This window comes from Pelmatolapia mariae, linkage group LG8, assembly GCF_036321145.2.
Source record: "Pelmatolapia mariae isolate MD_Pm_ZW linkage group LG8, Pm_UMD_F_2, whole genome shotgun sequence".
In the NCBI taxonomy this organism is placed as follows: domain Eukaryota; kingdom Metazoa; phylum Chordata; class Actinopteri; order Cichliformes; family Cichlidae; genus Pelmatolapia; species Pelmatolapia mariae.
The window spans coordinates 11,440,926-11,458,883 of record NC_086234.1 but is presented as its reverse complement, the minus strand read 5'-3'; the positions used below and the strand labels follow the sequence as shown (position 1 = coordinate 11,458,883).

At 42.5% G+C, this 17,958-nt stretch overlaps 1 protein-coding gene across 2 annotated transcripts in view; it reads right to left on the bottom strand.

Annotated features, from left to right (window-relative positions):
- Positions 1–783: 783 nt before the first annotated feature.
- Positions 784–17,958, bottom strand: part of ctbp2l (C-terminal binding protein 2, like) — a 94,932-nt gene continuing 77,757 nt past the window's right edge. For both annotated transcript variants that reach the window (XM_063482842.2, XM_063482841.2), the window contains 8 exons: positions 15,005–15,149; positions 12,472–12,678; positions 6,491–6,705; positions 4,991–5,121; positions 3,186–3,313; positions 2,606–2,723; positions 2,231–2,305; positions 784–891 (listed from right to left, as the gene is read on the bottom strand). In XM_063482842.2, the coding sequence (XP_063338912.1) occupies positions 2,242–2,305; positions 2,606–2,723; positions 3,186–3,313; positions 4,991–5,121; positions 6,491–6,705; positions 12,472–12,678; positions 15,005–15,149 (1,008 nt within the window). In that variant the 3' untranslated portion in view covers positions 784–891; positions 2,231–2,241. The remainder of the gene's footprint in view (positions 892–2,230; positions 2,306–2,605; positions 2,724–3,185; positions 3,314–4,990; positions 5,122–6,490; positions 6,706–12,471; positions 12,679–15,004; positions 15,150–17,958) is intronic.

Sequence of the window (17,958 nt, the reverse complement as noted above, 5' to 3'; positions counted from 1 at the left end):
AAAGGGTTAAAGCCCACTTTTGATTACTATAATTGATGAACAATCTTTTTCTTTAATTTGATAAATATATATAAGCTGATAATCCATTTTTAGTCATTCACACTGATGATAAAAAGGGAAAAAAAACAATATTAATAATAATTCTCTTCTGAGGCATAATTGGGGGCCTAAATAACACACACTTGTTACATAATGAGGATTGGAGCTGGGTGAAGAAGAGGCGGGGTAGATTAGGAGCGCTGTCAGGGGTCATACGGTCCAGTAACGCATGATGAAAAGGTTTTTCTTTTCTTTTTTCTCTTGTTCAGTTGGTGTGTTGAGAAGTGGGCTTACATTTCCCATGAGCTCTGAGGTGGGTGGTACGGTGGGGGCGGCTGAACAGAGTCTCATCGGGTAATCCCGGAGCACTAAAAACACTGGACTCTGTGTCCACAATCATAGGCATGTCCCAAAGAAAGACAAAAATACATCATCATCAAAGAGTAAAGTCGGTAACTGAACCCAAAGAGACAGAGAGTAAAAACTAAAAGGTTAAAAGTACAAATTTCCCGGAACACTTCTTTTGTTCCCAGTTGCTGGCTGGATTTTTAGCAGGCAGCCGCTTGTGTCGTTTCACTGTCTCTTGGTCCCAGTTGGTCAGTTGCTTTGATTGGTTGTTTCTGAGTGTCAACAGGCCGGATGAGATGCTGCCGTATGTATCCTTTCTGCTGCTATTGCTCAGTGAGATGCTCTCTAGTGTCGCCGTGTTTAGAGGGCTGGTTGGGCGATGGGGCCTGGGAGGGGTGTGTACCAGAGGGCAGGGTGTGGGCGATGGGCACCCCACCAGGCACCATGCCCTCTAAAGCCCCTGGGATGCCGCCCGGAGCCACTCCAACCACACCTGGCGGGTATCTGGGGAGGGAAAAGGTCAGAGATTAGTAGTGGCGACATAAGCCTAACCCCCACGTACAACCGTGAAAGACAGGATTCTGTGCAAAGACCTCATCTAGTGAAACTGCTACTTCTTTTCCACCTTTTCAGGAACGTGTTTAAGAGTTACTTAGCTTTCAGGCTGAATTTTCAGATTCAGAAAGGTCCAAATTAATGTGAATAAAATTGGAATTTCTTGTCGTTTTAATGTGTCCAGAAAAATATGCAGCCAGATTAGTCTAAACATGAAACAGGTGCAAGATGGGGAGGGAGAGGGAGACTCAACAGATGGCCAGACAAAAAGAGCTTTTGCTGTTTACTAACATTTTACACATCAAACAATAAAAAAAAAAAAAATAAAAAAAAATGACATTAATTACTTCTCTAAGATCAGAACCAGGTTGCGGAAGCTACCAGGCTTTAATTTCATAAAGCTAGAAGCAATGAGGGAGCAGAGGTAAAGTAGAATCCATTAAACTTTGGCGTACATCTGGATCACATTCCTTAAAACAGGACGTGGGCATTGGTGGAGCATGAACTCTCCAGGCGATTTTCCTGTTTATAGGGATTACATTAATCAACATACTTTGGAAAGTATTTCTTGCCTTGCTTATTGATTTGTTTCTTCAGCTTAGATTAAATATGAAACGGTTTCAGTTTCATTATGGTAATTAAAATAAAAAGGCAAGATACTGTTTGGTCTCATCAGGACTGTTTGGTCTATAAATGCACATAATCTGCTCATAGCTCGTAAAGTTTTAGTGCCTAATTTAAAGATGATTGGGTCATAATGATATAAAAAGGAGAAACACAATCCTCCCATGAAAGAAGCAGCGCATGTTCTATTTATTAATGAGCCACATATTTTTCTTTCCCATCAATTTTCTTTTATTGTTTAAAAAAAAAATACATTTATCTTAATACTTCCTGAAACACAGACTTCCTTAGACTGTTTGGTGGAAAAGAGCTAATATGTCACATTAGTTAGGGGGAGGAAATGGGTGTGGAAATCACAGTAAAATCCATCAACCAGAGAAGGAGAAAATAGCCGGAAAGAACATTCCCAAATACCTATAAGAAGGAAACCACGAAGCATGACTCCATCCATGGAAGTGCACCTCAATGGTTTCATGTCATGCTTTCTGTGACACTCAAAAACCCACATTCACTGCTACCCATCTCTACTCTGTGTTCATTCAAACAGGTAAGTGCTGAAGGGGAACTACAGGAGGGACACACATCAGGTGAGCTCAGGAGGTGAGAGGGTCTTATATCCAGGACCTCCAACCGGAGGCTGTTGGCCCCGGATGATCGTATTTACCTGGTCCTGATCTAGGCATTAATTTTGTCTTGGGGGATGCCAGTTGTTACGCCTGGAAGAGTTTGGTTCACTTGGCTGCGTGAAAGAAGCACATGGAGGTGGAAATGCTGAGATCAAGAATGGCGAAGAGTGGGATAATGTGGACAGAATTTATTTCTGCTGCTAAGGGGAAGCGTTAGCGGAGATGCTAGGCTCTACAGGAGTGGTGAGCTAACCTATAAAAACTCCACTGCACCGATCTATCAAGACATCTTTTACAACTGTATAAAGGCGGAGCAAACGAAGGAAATTGCTCTAGTTTATGATACTTTAGCTCACAGGTGATAAAACTGTTATTCTTAAAATGAAAATAATGGCTGTATTTTCAGTCCTTACCTGTAGGCAGCGCCATTATGCTCAGGGTGAACGCCTGGCTGATCCATGACTGCCCACGGTGCCGTGGTGACAAAGAACTCCTTGTTGACGCAGTTTCGTAGGCTGTCAGGGATACGGCCTGTCACGAGACACGCGCACACGCGTTCAGCTTAAAAGAGCTGCATAAATCTGACACACTCGAAGGCTACGACTTGTTACAGGGCATGAGCGGCCAGGCTATGCAAAGTGTTAATGAGTTCAGACTGACAAACATATCAGGCTTGGATACACAAATGCAAATTAGGACCATTTAACAATCAGTTTTTTTTTATTCTTTTTTTTGGCCGGGGGTGGCGGCAAGACCAGCCCCCGAGAGCCACTCTGCTCTGTGTCGTGAAGCTAATGATGACATCAATTAAGAGGTCCAGATCTAATAAAGGCTGCCGAGGGTCTATTGAAGTGGAAATGTGACATCTGGGAAAGAAAAGACCTGCAACAGGTCACGCGGGAGACTGCACCGAAGCGCGGGCCTCCATAATGAAGCCGTGGATGTTTCGTTTTGATGGATGTTGGACAACAAAATTTAAACGCGGCGGCTTACCGGTGATGGCTCTTCGGATCTCGGTAGCTGCGGCCTCCCTCATTTCCAGTGAGGCCTGCTCGCTGTACCAGGCTGTGTGTGGCGTGCAGATCAGGTTTGGAGCATCTTTCAGTGGGCCCTGAGCAAAACTACAGCACACAGTCAAATTAATACAGTATGCACATTTTCTCCAACAAGCACATGATGGCAGAATTATATTAAAACAAACATCAATAACAGGCTGTACCGGATGTTGTGGAGGGCTTCACTAATTAACTTATAGAGAAATAAAAATAATTAATTCTACGTTTGTATTTTGAGGCCAATGACAAAACATATTCTTGTATATCAAAACCATCTAATACTGTAACTATTTCTTTTCCTTTAAAAACTATTTGCGTACAGTTTACATGACAGTTGTCTGGAAATATGGCCAGAGGGGTAAAATGTCAGATCCTGTTATTCACAAATGCCACCATCTTCTTCCTGCTGCTTTGGTACTTCCGTTCTGTCAGCCTCTTTCCTCTCAGGAGACTCACAAAAACAGATCAGCATCAACTCCCTCCTTCCCCTCCATCATCCTTGTAACACCTAGCCTGGTTCTCTGCGTGTAAGCTTTGCAACGCGTCAGCAGCGTCCTGAAATCGGTGTCATGTCGCGTGGGACGGAGGTCCAAAGTTATGAAACACTCCCCCGTTGACATGCTGGGTTAGCGGAGCATGAGTTCCAGATTCATCAGGTTCAGTTTCAGCCTTCTCGAGCAGCCACTCAGCTGAGCAGCTGTCCAGAAATAATCAGCCTCCAAACTCTCTAACTGCCCCCGACGCGTGAACAACACATCAACACCAGTTACCCTCTGAGATGGAAAACACTGATTTTAGGAAGGTGGAAAAGTGGGACGCGTACCAAGCTGTTTGCCTTCTGATGAAAGCAGTTCATAGCTCAAAGCTAAAACACGGTGGCAAATCATAAGGGGAACAGGTGAGCTTTGGGGAATAAATCTGAAATTACTTCATTTACAATTAGTTCAGACTGGTTACCCAGTGTCAGTTTTGAGTAGGGATTTTGATGGTGTAAAACAGCAGTTTTTAAACAGTGTACTATGAATTTAATATTCATGATGAAGCTGTTACCAGATTTCCCAATTATTCATATCACCAGTACTAATTCATTTGTTTATAATTGACAACAAAAGCAACAAGTGTCAAGATGTCATTTGAATAATTATTAAATCAATTCAGCAGTACTTGTAACTCATTCATTCATTTGCCAAAATGAAGAAATTATAGATTTATTGATTATACTTCAAATTAAGCTGTACACTTTCACTCTTAATTAGCTGATTGCATGTTATGACACACTTACTGATGCCTTTTCACCAAGTTTTGGCCTTTCACCACTTTGCCCCCGGCACGAATAAAGCATAAGGAAAACTGTCCAGAAGGTCCGTTTTAATAATCCTATATAAATATGGTATTTTCTTGGGTTATCGTTGTGTTTGGATACCAAAAAATGGAGATTATTCACCTCTTTTTGCACCTCTCTTCAAACTCAAGCATACACCTGTACCTTTAAATGTTTTTAACTTGCTCGGACAGGAATAAATCCAGCTCTCCATCTCCTCAATTCCATTACATGCAGGGCCCTGAAGGATCCATTTAGAAGCATATGATTTCTCTTTTATCTCATTATAACTATATCTACCATTGTTCCTGCCTGTCTGTCTATCTCTTAAAGGTTTTCTGTCTCTTTGTCTTTCCCTTCCTACGCACCCATCACTTTGCTTGCCTATATCTGTCCAGGATTTGGCACATGTGTGCATTTACCTGAAGGGCTCGGTCTCATGGACGTCTAAGGCAGCTCCGCGTATCCTTCCCTCCTTCAACGCCTGGGCGAGAGCTTTCTCATCCACCAGACCTCCCCGTGCAGTATTGACCAAGAATGCACCCTGACGCATCTGTAGTGCAAAAGGCATGCAAACACAAACAAGTCAACACTAGGAAAGGCACAGATGAAGCCAGCTTTTTTACAGCTCGCGTATGGACTTTTGTGTGTATGCCAGCCTGGCAGGCAAATGAATGTGTTTGATCTAAAAGAGAGCATCAATCTGGATTATATGTCTTAAGACATATTAAACAGCACATAAATTGAGAAGAAGGAATAAAATGGTGACATCTCTGTTTCACCTGACACCTGAAAGATCTAGGAGACAGAAAGGCAACTGGGACAAATGCTGTCAGATGTGGGATATAGAGCAGGCTTTGTTCAAACCAAGGAGATGAAATGAAGGACGAGGGATGAGCTGAAAGATGAAGTAGCGCCGCCACCCCTTGCTGCTTACCGGGGGGAGAAAAATAAGGCACAACAAAAAGTGTATGAGGGAGGAAGAAAAAAAAAAATCAAATGAATATGCTCAGAAGAAAGTAATCCCTTAATCTTGACAAAAGCTGAAATCCAGGGGCATGAAAAGCCTTTACGCTGGCAGGCAGTCTTTTATTAGGCCTTGGTGGTTTTGACACACAGAAAATACACAAACATGCACACACACGTTTCCACTTTAAACGCTAAGAGCCACTGCCAAATTCTGGGTGAGGAAAGACAGAAAAGTGTTCTTTCATTGCAGCACTTAAGAGGCAGCTGAGAATCTTGTGCTTTGGAAAAGACACAGAGTTAACTGGGTTAGGCTATTACCCTACACCCACTCCTCTTCATCTCCTCACATACTGTAACTCAGGAAGAATGGAGCGCGAGGGACAAGACAAAGAGAGGGAGAGAGAGAGAGAGTGTGTCACAGTGCGGGGTGATATTGACAGAAGGGAGATGCGTCCCCAGCTTGTGCAGTTCCTCAGCTGCCCTGCAGGTGTCACCCCAGGCAGTGCCTCAGAGTGCAGTTATTGACTCAGAGAGCAGCACTTTCCCCTCACAGCGCTCTCAGCCTCCCGCTGAGAGCGCTGTGCAGCCTAGTCGATATATTTGCTGTAGCCGTGGGCTGGCACTAATTGCATTTGACAGAGCAAAGGAATGAATTTGTGTCCAGCTTTGGTGGAGCTTAAGATAAAGAGCAGGGAATGTACAGGCAGGAAGGGTGCTGCTGTTTCCAGTCCTTTTTTTTTCTTCCTGCTTTCTCTTTCTGCCAGATATAATGCTCTTTAGGACAGATACTAGGCTGACAGGGTAATAATATACCAGCATCTCGACTTGTCTACCTGCTAGATAGCACCGCATTAAGCCCACATCAGGTCACAGCTGTTCAATGGGATGTTCAGCTCTGTCTGGGTGACACGTGTACGGGCGACGCGTGTCTGTGTTTGTTTTGAGTAATGCACCTGTTTGATGGTGAAGTCGTTGATGAGGTGATGGTTGTGTTCGTTCAGGTTGCAGTGCAGGGAGACGCAGTCGCTCTGGTAGAGCAGGTCCTGCAGGGTGTAGACGCGCTGGACGCCCAGCGAGCGCTCCAGGCCGTCCTGCAGATAGGGGTCGTAGAAGATGACGTTGAAGCCGAAAACCTTGGCTCGCACTGCAACCGCCTGGCCCGAACGACCTGGGGACACAGACAAAGAGTTTATAAAGCTTGTCAACGTGCACAAAGACACAGAGGGATTTCTCGTACTTTTACAGAGCGTGTCTTCTCCAGAAAAAGCCAGGCAAGTTCAAAAGTTGCACTGTTAAATACCAGTTCACTGATCATTTACATGTCTTGTTAACTATTAACGCTTTAAGTAGTCTTCCGAAATAGTTCTCCAGGCTTCTTAAAGGACATTCAAAGCTCTTCTTTGGATGTTGGCTGCCTTTTGTTCTGTTCGCTGTCAAAATAATCCCACACTGCTTCAGTAATGTTGAGGTGTGTTTTCTATCCAGGTATGCTTTTACTGAATTGGCAGTGTGTTTCGGGATCACTGTCATGTCACAAAATTAAACTGCTCAGATGCCTTCCAGATGGTATTGCATAGTAGCCAAAATTTGACGGTACATTTCTGTGTTCATAATACCATCAATTTTTACAAGATCCCCAACACCACTGGTTCATCTTGGTTCATCATACCATAAGACCTGTTTCCAGTTCTTGTGTAATTTGTCATATCTCAGCCTTTTCTGTTTCCCTTGCTTAAGTCTTCTTGACAACCACCCCTTCCATTGAGACCACACTAGACCATCCCAAAAGGTTGATTCTCATCATCTGGATGTAGCGTTTTCAGTGGGTGAGTGCACAATGACTGAAACTAGCACCACTGAACAATGGGCTGGGAGGTCAGTTGCTGATCAATGGTCATGAGAATTTGCACATTAACGATCAAGGAACTGACCTCCCAGCCCATTGTTCATTTAGTGATGTTAGTTTCAGTCATTGTGCAATGTACTGTTTATAAGGTTGGGGAAACCTGCAGTCAGCTGAGACTGAAGAAGTCACTTGGGTGAGTGACGAAATGTTTCTCCCACTGAAAACACTACGTCTAGATGAACAGAATCAACCCTTTGGGATTTACTTACTTGGATGATTGAGCATGCATCAAGACGTACTACACCATCTACTAGTTTGTAGATATGTATCAAGAAGATGTTGGACTGTAGAATTGCGTCTGCAGTGTTTTCTGTCTAACATTCACACTCCAGTGAACTCATTGGGTTTAGTATCTTGCACTCACGATATCATCATGCAGAGGAGGACCAGGGATTGAACCACCAATCTTCCAATTAGTAGGGGAACCCCTCAACCTTCTAAGCCACAGCCATCCACCACTCTAACCCTTTGAAGACACACTGCAAACAATGCAGAGATATACGTTTTTGTCTTATAGCTCTTCAGAAACCACCTTGCCAATCCAAAAAAGGGGGGAATAGGTTTTACTATTGTGACAGAATACTATTGATAAACTGCCTAAAGATACAATTTAAAATTAGTTCTTTGCTAAATTGAGCACTGGCTCATCCCCTGAGTTGAGTGCTTTTTTATGCTTGAACGATAAAAAAAGAGAAAATAATCAAGTACAACTTCTGACCTGAAAATGAGCGAAAAAGCAGCCAATGTCTAAAGAAAACCTTCACAAAAAATAAACCTTTCATTCTTCTAATAGTAACAGGATGTCACTTGAACATCTTTCATGTTGCAAAGCCTTTTCATGTTGGTTTTATTATATTAAAGATGTGAAAAAGACTACTTTTAATATCACTAAGGAAAAAAAGGCTTAAGATGAAGACAAGGAGCTATGATGAAAAAATTAAAAAAACAACAAAAACAAACAAACAAAGGGCCTCATTCACCGTGTGTGCTTTTTAATTTGTGCACAAAATAAGCACTCACACAAAAGTCAGGTTTGTGGATCGTGCGAAAGCAGCCAATTTTGCTCTTACTATCATGTGCACGTTAGAGAATCACTGTAAATCAGCAGGTGCACGCACGTTACTTGCAGTCAGCATACTTCCGTGGCCCCATTTTTCTCTATATAAGGAAACGTGTTTGCCTAGAGGCGGATCACAGAGAAAGCTGTGAAGCTGTTCTAAGAGAAAAAAGGTCACTAAAGCAAAAAAAAGTTGTGGACTGAGGAAACCGAAATAATGTCTAAGGTGGAAACTGGAAAGACACACCAAGAGACTCGGGTTGCAATCACTGAAGCGGTAAATGCTGAATCCTTGACACACGGACTGTGACTTAGATATAAGGAAAAAGCTTAAGATACAAGTTTATGGAAAAAGGAATAACCGACGAGATTATACAAACATCCGTAAGTAGGACATTGTTGAAACAGTGGCGAGGTGACGGCGATGACGTCCAGCAAGGATGAAAGGCAACGGATTTGTGTTTATTTTATGTATTTGGCCACTGCCTTAATAAATTAAAGGTTTTTTAAGTGTTTTAGTTAAAACATGTATGTTTATATTTTCAAAGTCTGAGGCAGCTCTACATTCTTTGCCGTGCACCAACCAATTCAGGCACGAAAACACGGATGGATCCCGGATTTGTGAGTAAAACATTTGTTTGCGCTGATTAGGCACACATTCGTGCAAACACACTGTTTGTGAATGAGGCCCAATGTGAGGTGAAGTTGTGAGACAGTGAATCAGAAACTGAATGTGCAGCATTCGAGCCTCTCCCTCTGTCTCTCACAGCCATTTGTTGTGTAGGATGCGAGTCTCCACTCTGTTGGCTGGAGACGCCAGTTTCTGCTCTGCAGCAGCAGCTGAAAGAGAGAGAGGGACAGAGTAATGGAGAGGTGGATGTTGTTGCTCGTAAAAAGGATCGATAAGGTCCTTTACACTCTCAAGGTCCCCTCTTTGTGATCGAGCTTTATATCCTGCTCTTACACTCCACAGCTGAAGAGAATCACTCCTTCTCTTCTTCTCCTTCAATGTCAGCCAATAAGAGACGTGCAATGCTAAAGACCCAGATATAGCTGCAGCTATCGCACAATAAAACTACTAATTTTGCGAAGATCACAGTTGCGCACTTTACTTTTCTTCGAGTGATTCATCTGTCCATTTCTTTCTGCTAACTTTACTTTTCCTAATTTTCACAGGCCATGTTTGACACAACACAGAGCGTGGGTGTGAGCTGCTGTAAGTGCAAGCTAAAAAAGCGATGCAGACAGCAGCAGTAAAGGAATCAATTTCTTTTTTTAAATTTTCTAGTCAGTTTGAAACAGACCAGGTCATCCTGCAGCTGCAGTACGATGTGATTTACTAAACCTTTTGGAGCAGCTGTGGAAAGTTGGATCATCACTTCTTCTGCAATGATTTCTTCTGCCTCTCTGATTGTTGGAAAATGTCTGCAAAGAACTGGGTTTTAAAGAGAAACTAGATCTACACAATCTTGATTTACAATGAGTTTTTGGCATCTAAAAATACCTCTAACTTTGTTGCACTGGAAAAAAACGAATTAGTATTTTTTTGTGTGGATTTTTCCTTTAATATGTCAGCTTCTCTGTCTTCTCTATTTCTAAGCCTCGCCCTCCCGTCCCACACTTATCAATGCCACATGCAGTGAAAACCAGGGGGTCTGCCACCCACTCAGGTGGATCTGAACATTTTGATCTCTGTCATTTCACTCTCGACTCGGCAGCAGATGTTTGCTTTGCATTGCAAATTTTTCTGCTCACAAAGGTTTCAGATTCTGCAGTAAAACACGAAGCTGAAGCACCAATTCTTGAAATCAGCCCTGTCTCACCCAACAGTGAAGAGGCAAACATGGCGGCAATTGGCCAAGAGGTCAACATTTTTTAAAAAAACATCGTTTCAAAAGTCCCTGTGCACAGCAGGCAGATTATCTCTACTGTTTTTACAAAAGGAACCAGGCGACATCACAATATCACTGGAGATATTTTCCATATACTGCAAAGAGATGCAACAAGTGCAAAATCCAATAACGTGCAATACTGTTATTTGTTCTCTTTAGCTTTCAAATACTTGTCAGTTGTGTCTGTGTGCCATTCAGCGCAGGCAGGTAGTGCACAATCGTCTGAAAACAGCTGCCTGCTTCATGTGGAGATGATACTGATCATAGTGGTCAGAGCGAACTGAACCTAATCACTCAAATAAACTGGTTTGAGTGATTAGATTTTTCACTGTGAGCAACTTCAAGATGGATGTAATGGGATTCTGTTAATTAAAAATTTAAGTGAGTACAGTCAGCATAGAAAAATGTGCAATTACCAGAGGCCGTCAAAAAGTCCTTATTTACCTTGCGATTGTGTCTCTTAAAACATGGAAGCATAACTTTGGCGGTTGGATATACAGTTTTTAGGTTTCCTTGAGACATAATCGGCTAATGTTGCAGAAATATGTGGGAAGGATTAGACTTGGGTAATGAATTCCAACATTTTCACAGTGGTCCTCATCTGCATCTGCTGCAGTGTCAACACTGTCTTTGCAGGGCTAATTTGATTTGACCAACTGGAAATGCTAAATATGCAAGTGGAATTTTCTTTGTTTTGAATTTGCTTTGAGACGTTTCAAGAGAAAGTAATTATACTTGTCTGCAATCACTTTTAGTATAAGATGCAACATTTAAAAATATCATTTTAGGGGAATATAATGTGTTACAAATGTTGTTTTGCATTTAGTAAAATGGCATTTCAAGCTTATCACACTCAACCCTGATGATCATTTAAGCCTTCATTCATATACAAATGCTGATAAAAGGTATCTTAGATGTCTCTTCCCAGACTAACATATTCCCCAAATTCCAAAGTTGAAAATGAGTTTGATCAGATCAAATTTAGTTGATAGGATTATCCTGGATATCACTTTTTTACTGGAGGTAGATAAGCAGACCACAGCTACTTGGTTACAGTTACATATGAGAAATAACAGAATAATTCACAACTAAAAGGCTTGAACTTATTTTTGAGAAGAAGCTCAAAAGGTTGGTTGTTTGGTACTTCAAGTCCTCGAGTCTACTGTCACCCCAGAGCTAGAGGGGTTTTTTTCAGTCTGTGTATTTGCCGATAGAGTTGTGCAGCTGGCTGAATATGCAGAGTCCTAGAAACTAATGCCAAGAGGCCTTCGATGTCCCCAACCTCCCACTGACAATGGATATTGTTTTGGAGACAGCTTGAGCCAGAAAGACCAGCAGAGGAGGCTGGAAGTGGGAGGACTGGGTGAGGAAGGGAGAGACAGGGGGAGAAATCTTCCCTGCCAGGACCCGCTGTTCAGGCACAGTTAGTCCAGGCAGCTGTCTGGGACCTGTAGAGGAGGAAGGAGATTGTGTGTTTGTGTGTGTGGGAGGGGGGGAGGTGTATGTGGACAGAGAGATAAGGTGGCACTCAGGAAAGGCTTGTGAGAAGACAGAGCATCTGTCGGCCCGGTGATGTTGTGACAGGGCAGAGTGACGCACAAACACACACAATCACCACTAAAACAGGTGCAGAGAGGGAATCAAGTCAGAACACACACACACACACAGAGGCAGAATCTAGTCTGCCAGGAGGCCTGATCATGGCAGGGCAAGATGTCGAGGGACCGTGGTGACAGAGAAGAAGAGTTGAAAACAGAAGAAGAGAGAATAATAGAGATATAATGGTGAGCATTAGAGCAGTGGGATGAGAACAGTGAGGCAGAGAGAGGAAGTCAGCCCGCAGGGAGGCGAAACAGACAACCTTGAGATAATCTGTGGGACGGGCAGAGGGTGAAAAATAACCTTATCAGAGCAGGAAAACAGAAGGCACACTGAGTGGTGAGAGGATATGAAAGCACAAAAGTGGAAGCAACGGAAGGGGGAGTGAATTAAAAAAAAACATGATGAAAATAAGAGGAAAAAGCTAGAGAAGGAACCAGAAAAAGGCTAAAAGAGGAAAGCAAATAACTGAATATTCACCAAAACCGATGAGACCCAGGGTTTCGCCACGTATGCGGGCGGCACCGGACGCCACCTCCCGGATTTGCTCCACACTCTGGACTCGCGTGCCCTCCCGCAGAGCCTGGTAGAGCCAGGTGTTCCGCCGGTAAAGGTTGAGGATGTGGCACAAGGTCGAGTCTGCCGTCTCCTCCACAGCTGCCGAGGGAATGTTGCACACAGCGATGCCTAAAGATAGAACAGTAAACACAGACAAGGCAGAAGAGTTGAAAAGCACATTAAAGACGTATGTGACACGTGAAATATGAGTACAGAGAGAGATTTTATTGTCCAGGGCTAAAACCAATATGGGTCACTATGATTTCTGATATTCATGGTCAGCATCTCAAGGGAGTGTGAAAATGATGTTTGTTTTGGGAACATCAGAATATGTCGGCTTCATTGGAGCGTGACCTCCAGCACGCATTGCAGCCGAGGATGAAACAGACCGGCGGATTTGGTGTGCCGGATTGATGTTTTTCACGTACCAGTCAGTCTACATTCCAACCCTCGCTCATGGTCATGAGATCTGGGTCATGACCAAAAGAGTAAGGTCACAAATAAAAGCAGCTGAAAGTAGTTTCTTTTGTAGGGTGGCTGGGATCAGTCTTGGAGATAGAGTGAGGACCTTGGACATCCAGAACCTGCTAGAGATTATACATCTAGCCTAGTCTGGGAATCTCAGGATCCCACAGGAGTAACTGAAACGTGTTGCTGGAGATAAGGACGACTAGAATACTCTGCTTAGGCAGCTGCCACCCCTAACCTCACTTTAGACAAGTAGAAGATACATGAATGGATATTATGTACTATAACACAGGTCATATATTATAAAAACTTCAAAGGAAGCTTTTGGTCCAAAAGTATATTTAATTATATTTATCCATATAGGGGTGATATCTTCTGTAGAAATAACTGCCTTCTCTAGATTTTAATGGAACTTTTCTCGTGATGCTCAAAGCGTCAACAACAAAAAACCAAACAAAAAACCCAAAAACTACTTAGCGGTAATGTTTCTGAAGCCCTCATTCACACACTTTATAGTTTTATGTAGGAACCACCACACAGAAAAAGCTCAGCTGAAGAGTGAACACATATAATGTTAACACATTGTCTAGCTGTCACTAGCATTAGCCTCTCATCACAGGTAGACGGATGGCCTTTTCTTGAAACAGTTGGCGACCATAGTTTAATAAAAGAAAGAGAGAGAAAGATACTTCCTGCACGAAACTGGTCACAATAAAGTTTAAACAAATCTACATATGTCTATATTTTGAAAAGCCAAATGTAATTTTTAGCATTACGACTGCCAATTAGGTCACTGTTTTCAAGAGAAAGGCAAATATTTCAACAGTGAAAATCTCCAAAGCATTACAGGCCAGAGGAAAAACATGAAAAGTTAATATTGGTGTGAACTGATCCTTTAATAACTTGGGTTATCTTTAATTAGGTCTATATTTGGGCAACGCAATCAGTATTCCAAATATCACCTGCTAAAAGTCGATAATAATATGAAGATACACACGTAAATATGTAAAGTCAAGATCTTATCCAGTGCAGTGTTCATAATTTTGTTCCTTTCAGCCGATACAAAGGCCTGACCTTGTGGTATTACCTTGCCGTTTCCTCCAACAACACAGACTACTTTTTTTTTTCTGTTCTAACACTTAAGCACTTCTGCCTGCCCTCATTCTCCTCCTAATGTCCTCATCTCACTCTGTATCTCGGAGTAACAGCGCAGTCGTCTCTAGACAGCAAAAAATAGACCGAGCCTGCTCAATCAATGGCCCCTTTTTTCTTCTCCCCGAGAACAGCCGTCATATCAGCGCCGCCTTCTCCAGGCACGATAGCTTTTGACTCCTGTGTTGCAAGGCAGAGCGCCTTCGGTGAGTGGGTGGCAGTTAGACACAGTATCTCATATTGGCAGGGAAATGGCAGCTTTGTCAACTGTAAGAGCTTTTTGAGCCACCAGCCTGCTGATATAAGCCTGGGTGGTGTTTCAGGGAGAAAACTGAACTCTTCTCTCTCCCTGTGTGTCTTTTGCTCTGTCTCTTTGAACATTCTGGCTTACAGCGGGATGTCTGCACTTCATCTGACTATTTAATTCAGCCTTTGATACTATTCAGAAAAAATCCATACAGTGAAAACAAGGAAATGGTAAACGTGGTGTTTGAGGTTGTCCGCTTTAGGTCTATCTCATCGCTGCTTTTCTTTTAGATGGTCAGTACAATTTTAATGCTGCGATGTGATGAATTGTCCCTTCAAGATTCACCTAAATCTGATTACAAGCACCTGAGGTATCGTTTGTCATTAACAGGCAAACAAACGATCAAACAAGCAAATCAGCAGACCTACTCCCTCACAAGAAATCAATGCGACACGGGATAGTCGTATCAAAGGAGCACAAAACACATTAGAGCTTTGCTCAGATGTAGAAAAAGAGGCTGTTACACGAGCACAGATGTGGAGAAGAAAATGATTATGATTTAGTAGCCGCTATTTAAAGAGTTCATACCCAGCTCTCCAGCAGCCTTTATGTCAATGTTGTCGTAGCCGCTGCCGATGCGGATGATGATGCGTAGAGCTTTGAACTTTTCCAGGTCCTCTCTGGTCAGGGTGATGGTGTGGTACATCATGGCGCCCACTGCCTCATTAAGCACCTGCAGACACATGCATTCATAAAATTTTGCATGACACAACTGAATGAAATGCTTTTCCCTCCTTAATCTGTGTCTTCCATTTGCCAGTTTACTGGTTTACTCATGCAAAACACGGCTATTAAATCCACTTGGGGATACAAGAGCTCATGACAATCGCACTGTCGCATTCCTTTCAGAGATGCTGTGAAAATCACACGCCTGCCGTGACTTCCGACATTTGAGAACATTATAGATTTCACATCGAGGGGGAACTACAGACATCACATGGCCGCGAGCAACACTGACACATTGTCCATTTAACAGACCTGCACTGGAAGTAGAAACAGTCATTATATTGTCTTGCGGGGGCTCAGTTCTGCACGGTATTCACAATTGCACCAAGAGCGTTTACGGACACAAGATCTGGATAAGTGACTGGTTAGAGAGGTCACTGGTTGCAGGATAAGCCTTATGAATTAAATAGAATAATAGAATTAAAATAGCCCCATTACAAAGAAAGTAACTAATTTACCACCCAGACTGTACCGCTCTGTATTTCAGGCTTCAAAATTTCCCGATTCCAGGGAACGTATCCCGCATTTGCCCTAGTAGCTTGTGTCTCCAAAAGTTGATTCTATTCATCTGGATGTAGCGTTTTCAGTGGGAGAAGATGAACAGATGAACAGAATCAACTTTTGGAGATTTACTTACTCGGATGATTGAGAATGCATCAAGACTAGTAGCTTGTGGTTATTTCTTCCAAATGTTCTTACCTGCTGTACTCATGCATTGAGTAAAATTTTAGGCTGCACAAACTCCAGCTTAAAGATGCATGTCAGCTAAGTGTAAGTGAAAGTGGTTGTTACTTATTTTAAAGCAGGTAAAGGTCAAAACTAACTGTGCTTTTAAACAACCACATGGTGGCGTTGTTGAATCTACCTACCCAAAGACAATCCATTCAAGTTAAATAAAAAAGAATAAATAAAAACAATCTTAAGATGTACCAAGTGAAACATTTCCCAAAAAAGTCTGAATTCTGTCACCTTGGACGGGGAGGTGGACAATCACTGTGAAATGCTGCTCACGCTGCTCCTCTGCCACTTAACGTGGACAAGGTGACCTGGCCTGTGATGTGGATCTAAACTATTCCCCTTCAGTATCAGCCCCGGCCCCTGTCAGCGCCTAAATAACAGCTCTACATTCACCTCCAGCCAAGCTGCATTAGCTTTCCTGTGATTAGTAGATTAGCTCTGAATTTCCATACTGCTTTTATTAGAGCAGTGTCCTGGACAGGCCTTCCAGATATTAGTTCAAGGTTAAAACACTCCTTACACGCACATGCGCGACCGGCCAAAATGCACACATACATAATTGTCTCCCTCTGCGCTGATCCTGAAGGTCTTGTGTTGTTTTTGAGCTGGGGGAAGGAATCTTCTAGCCTGATTGTAGTTGATGTTAATGGAAACTCTGACCTCAGCTACATCCCCCTCTCCACTGTAACCAAACCCTTATCGCTTTAAGGATCTATCATTTCTTATGATGCCTGGACTTTTCTGACAAGGCACAAAGCCCGTGCTTCACATTTAGCCTGGCTGAGCAAAAGATAGACTGTTTCAAGGGAGTTTTGATTTGGTGATGTGCACACTGTAGTGCACACTCCTAGCTTCTAGGAGGGGGACTTTATGGCTATGAAGTCATCCCGTGAGTGATCCGCAGGGAGGTTGTGCTGCTCAAACTGTTGCTTCATAAAACTACAGACTACTTAAAACTTCTTACAACAAAGGTGGCTTAGCATTTTGCAGGACAGCGTCACAACATACTGTGAAATATGTTATAACACAACAAGCTCTGACCCCGCTGGCCATTGTAACTTCAAAATCCACTTTAGCAGTGCATCGATTGAAGTTTCAGACAAAAAAAAAAAAACATCCTTGAGACTAACATGATGAAGGAGAGGAATTAAAAACAGCAGTAAAATTTCAGTGAATATGGACTTCAAGAACTGGTGAAAGCACATATGTTCTTTTTAACCCAGCGTTATGCAAGAGAAGCTGGTTAGTTAGCTTAACAGGGTCAATTCACTAGTTTTGTTTTGCACAAAATCTTTCAATACTTCTAAAACAAATCCATCCACACGAGATGTGCTGATTTTATAGAAGACTACATGCCAGGTCCAGCCGCTTAGGTCAGAGGGAGGCTACTAGTTTTCCTGGTTACAGCCTCAGTGCTTATCTAAAGCAACGTGGCTTCTTGCACATTTACCCCAGTCCCCCACCTAAATAGTGAAATAGCAGCAAGAAAGCAAAAAAAGTTAATTTCTTAGTGCCAAAGAATAAACAGATGTTAACCAGTATGTCCACTAAACTAGTCTGATACCTGGTTCCTCCAGTATGCACGTTAAACTGTTTTCGTGCAAGAGCCTGAACCTCCTAAATGCCCCCATTTGTCCTTGTGTGTGTGTGTAACAGATAAAGCACAGCATTTAATATGTGAATGTGAATGGGTGTAGTACTTTAACAACAGAAAAGCGCTATAAATATCTATATAACCCCATTTAGCGTTTATTAAAGGATTTACTGCTTTGAAAATTTATTGTTTCTTATAAATGGAAAATAGTAAACATTTGCTGATATTGTGAAGACTTTCTATTCACAGTTTAACTAATGACGCGAGACGACAACACGCAATGTATGGCTTTTTTCCCCCCCCCTGCATTTTAGAGATTGAACTGTTAACTGAACACAGTATCATCATTTTTCCATCTATCATCTTTTAGTTACATTAAGAGTCATTAGCTGCAAGCCCCAAGCTTAACACCTCTTTTGGATGA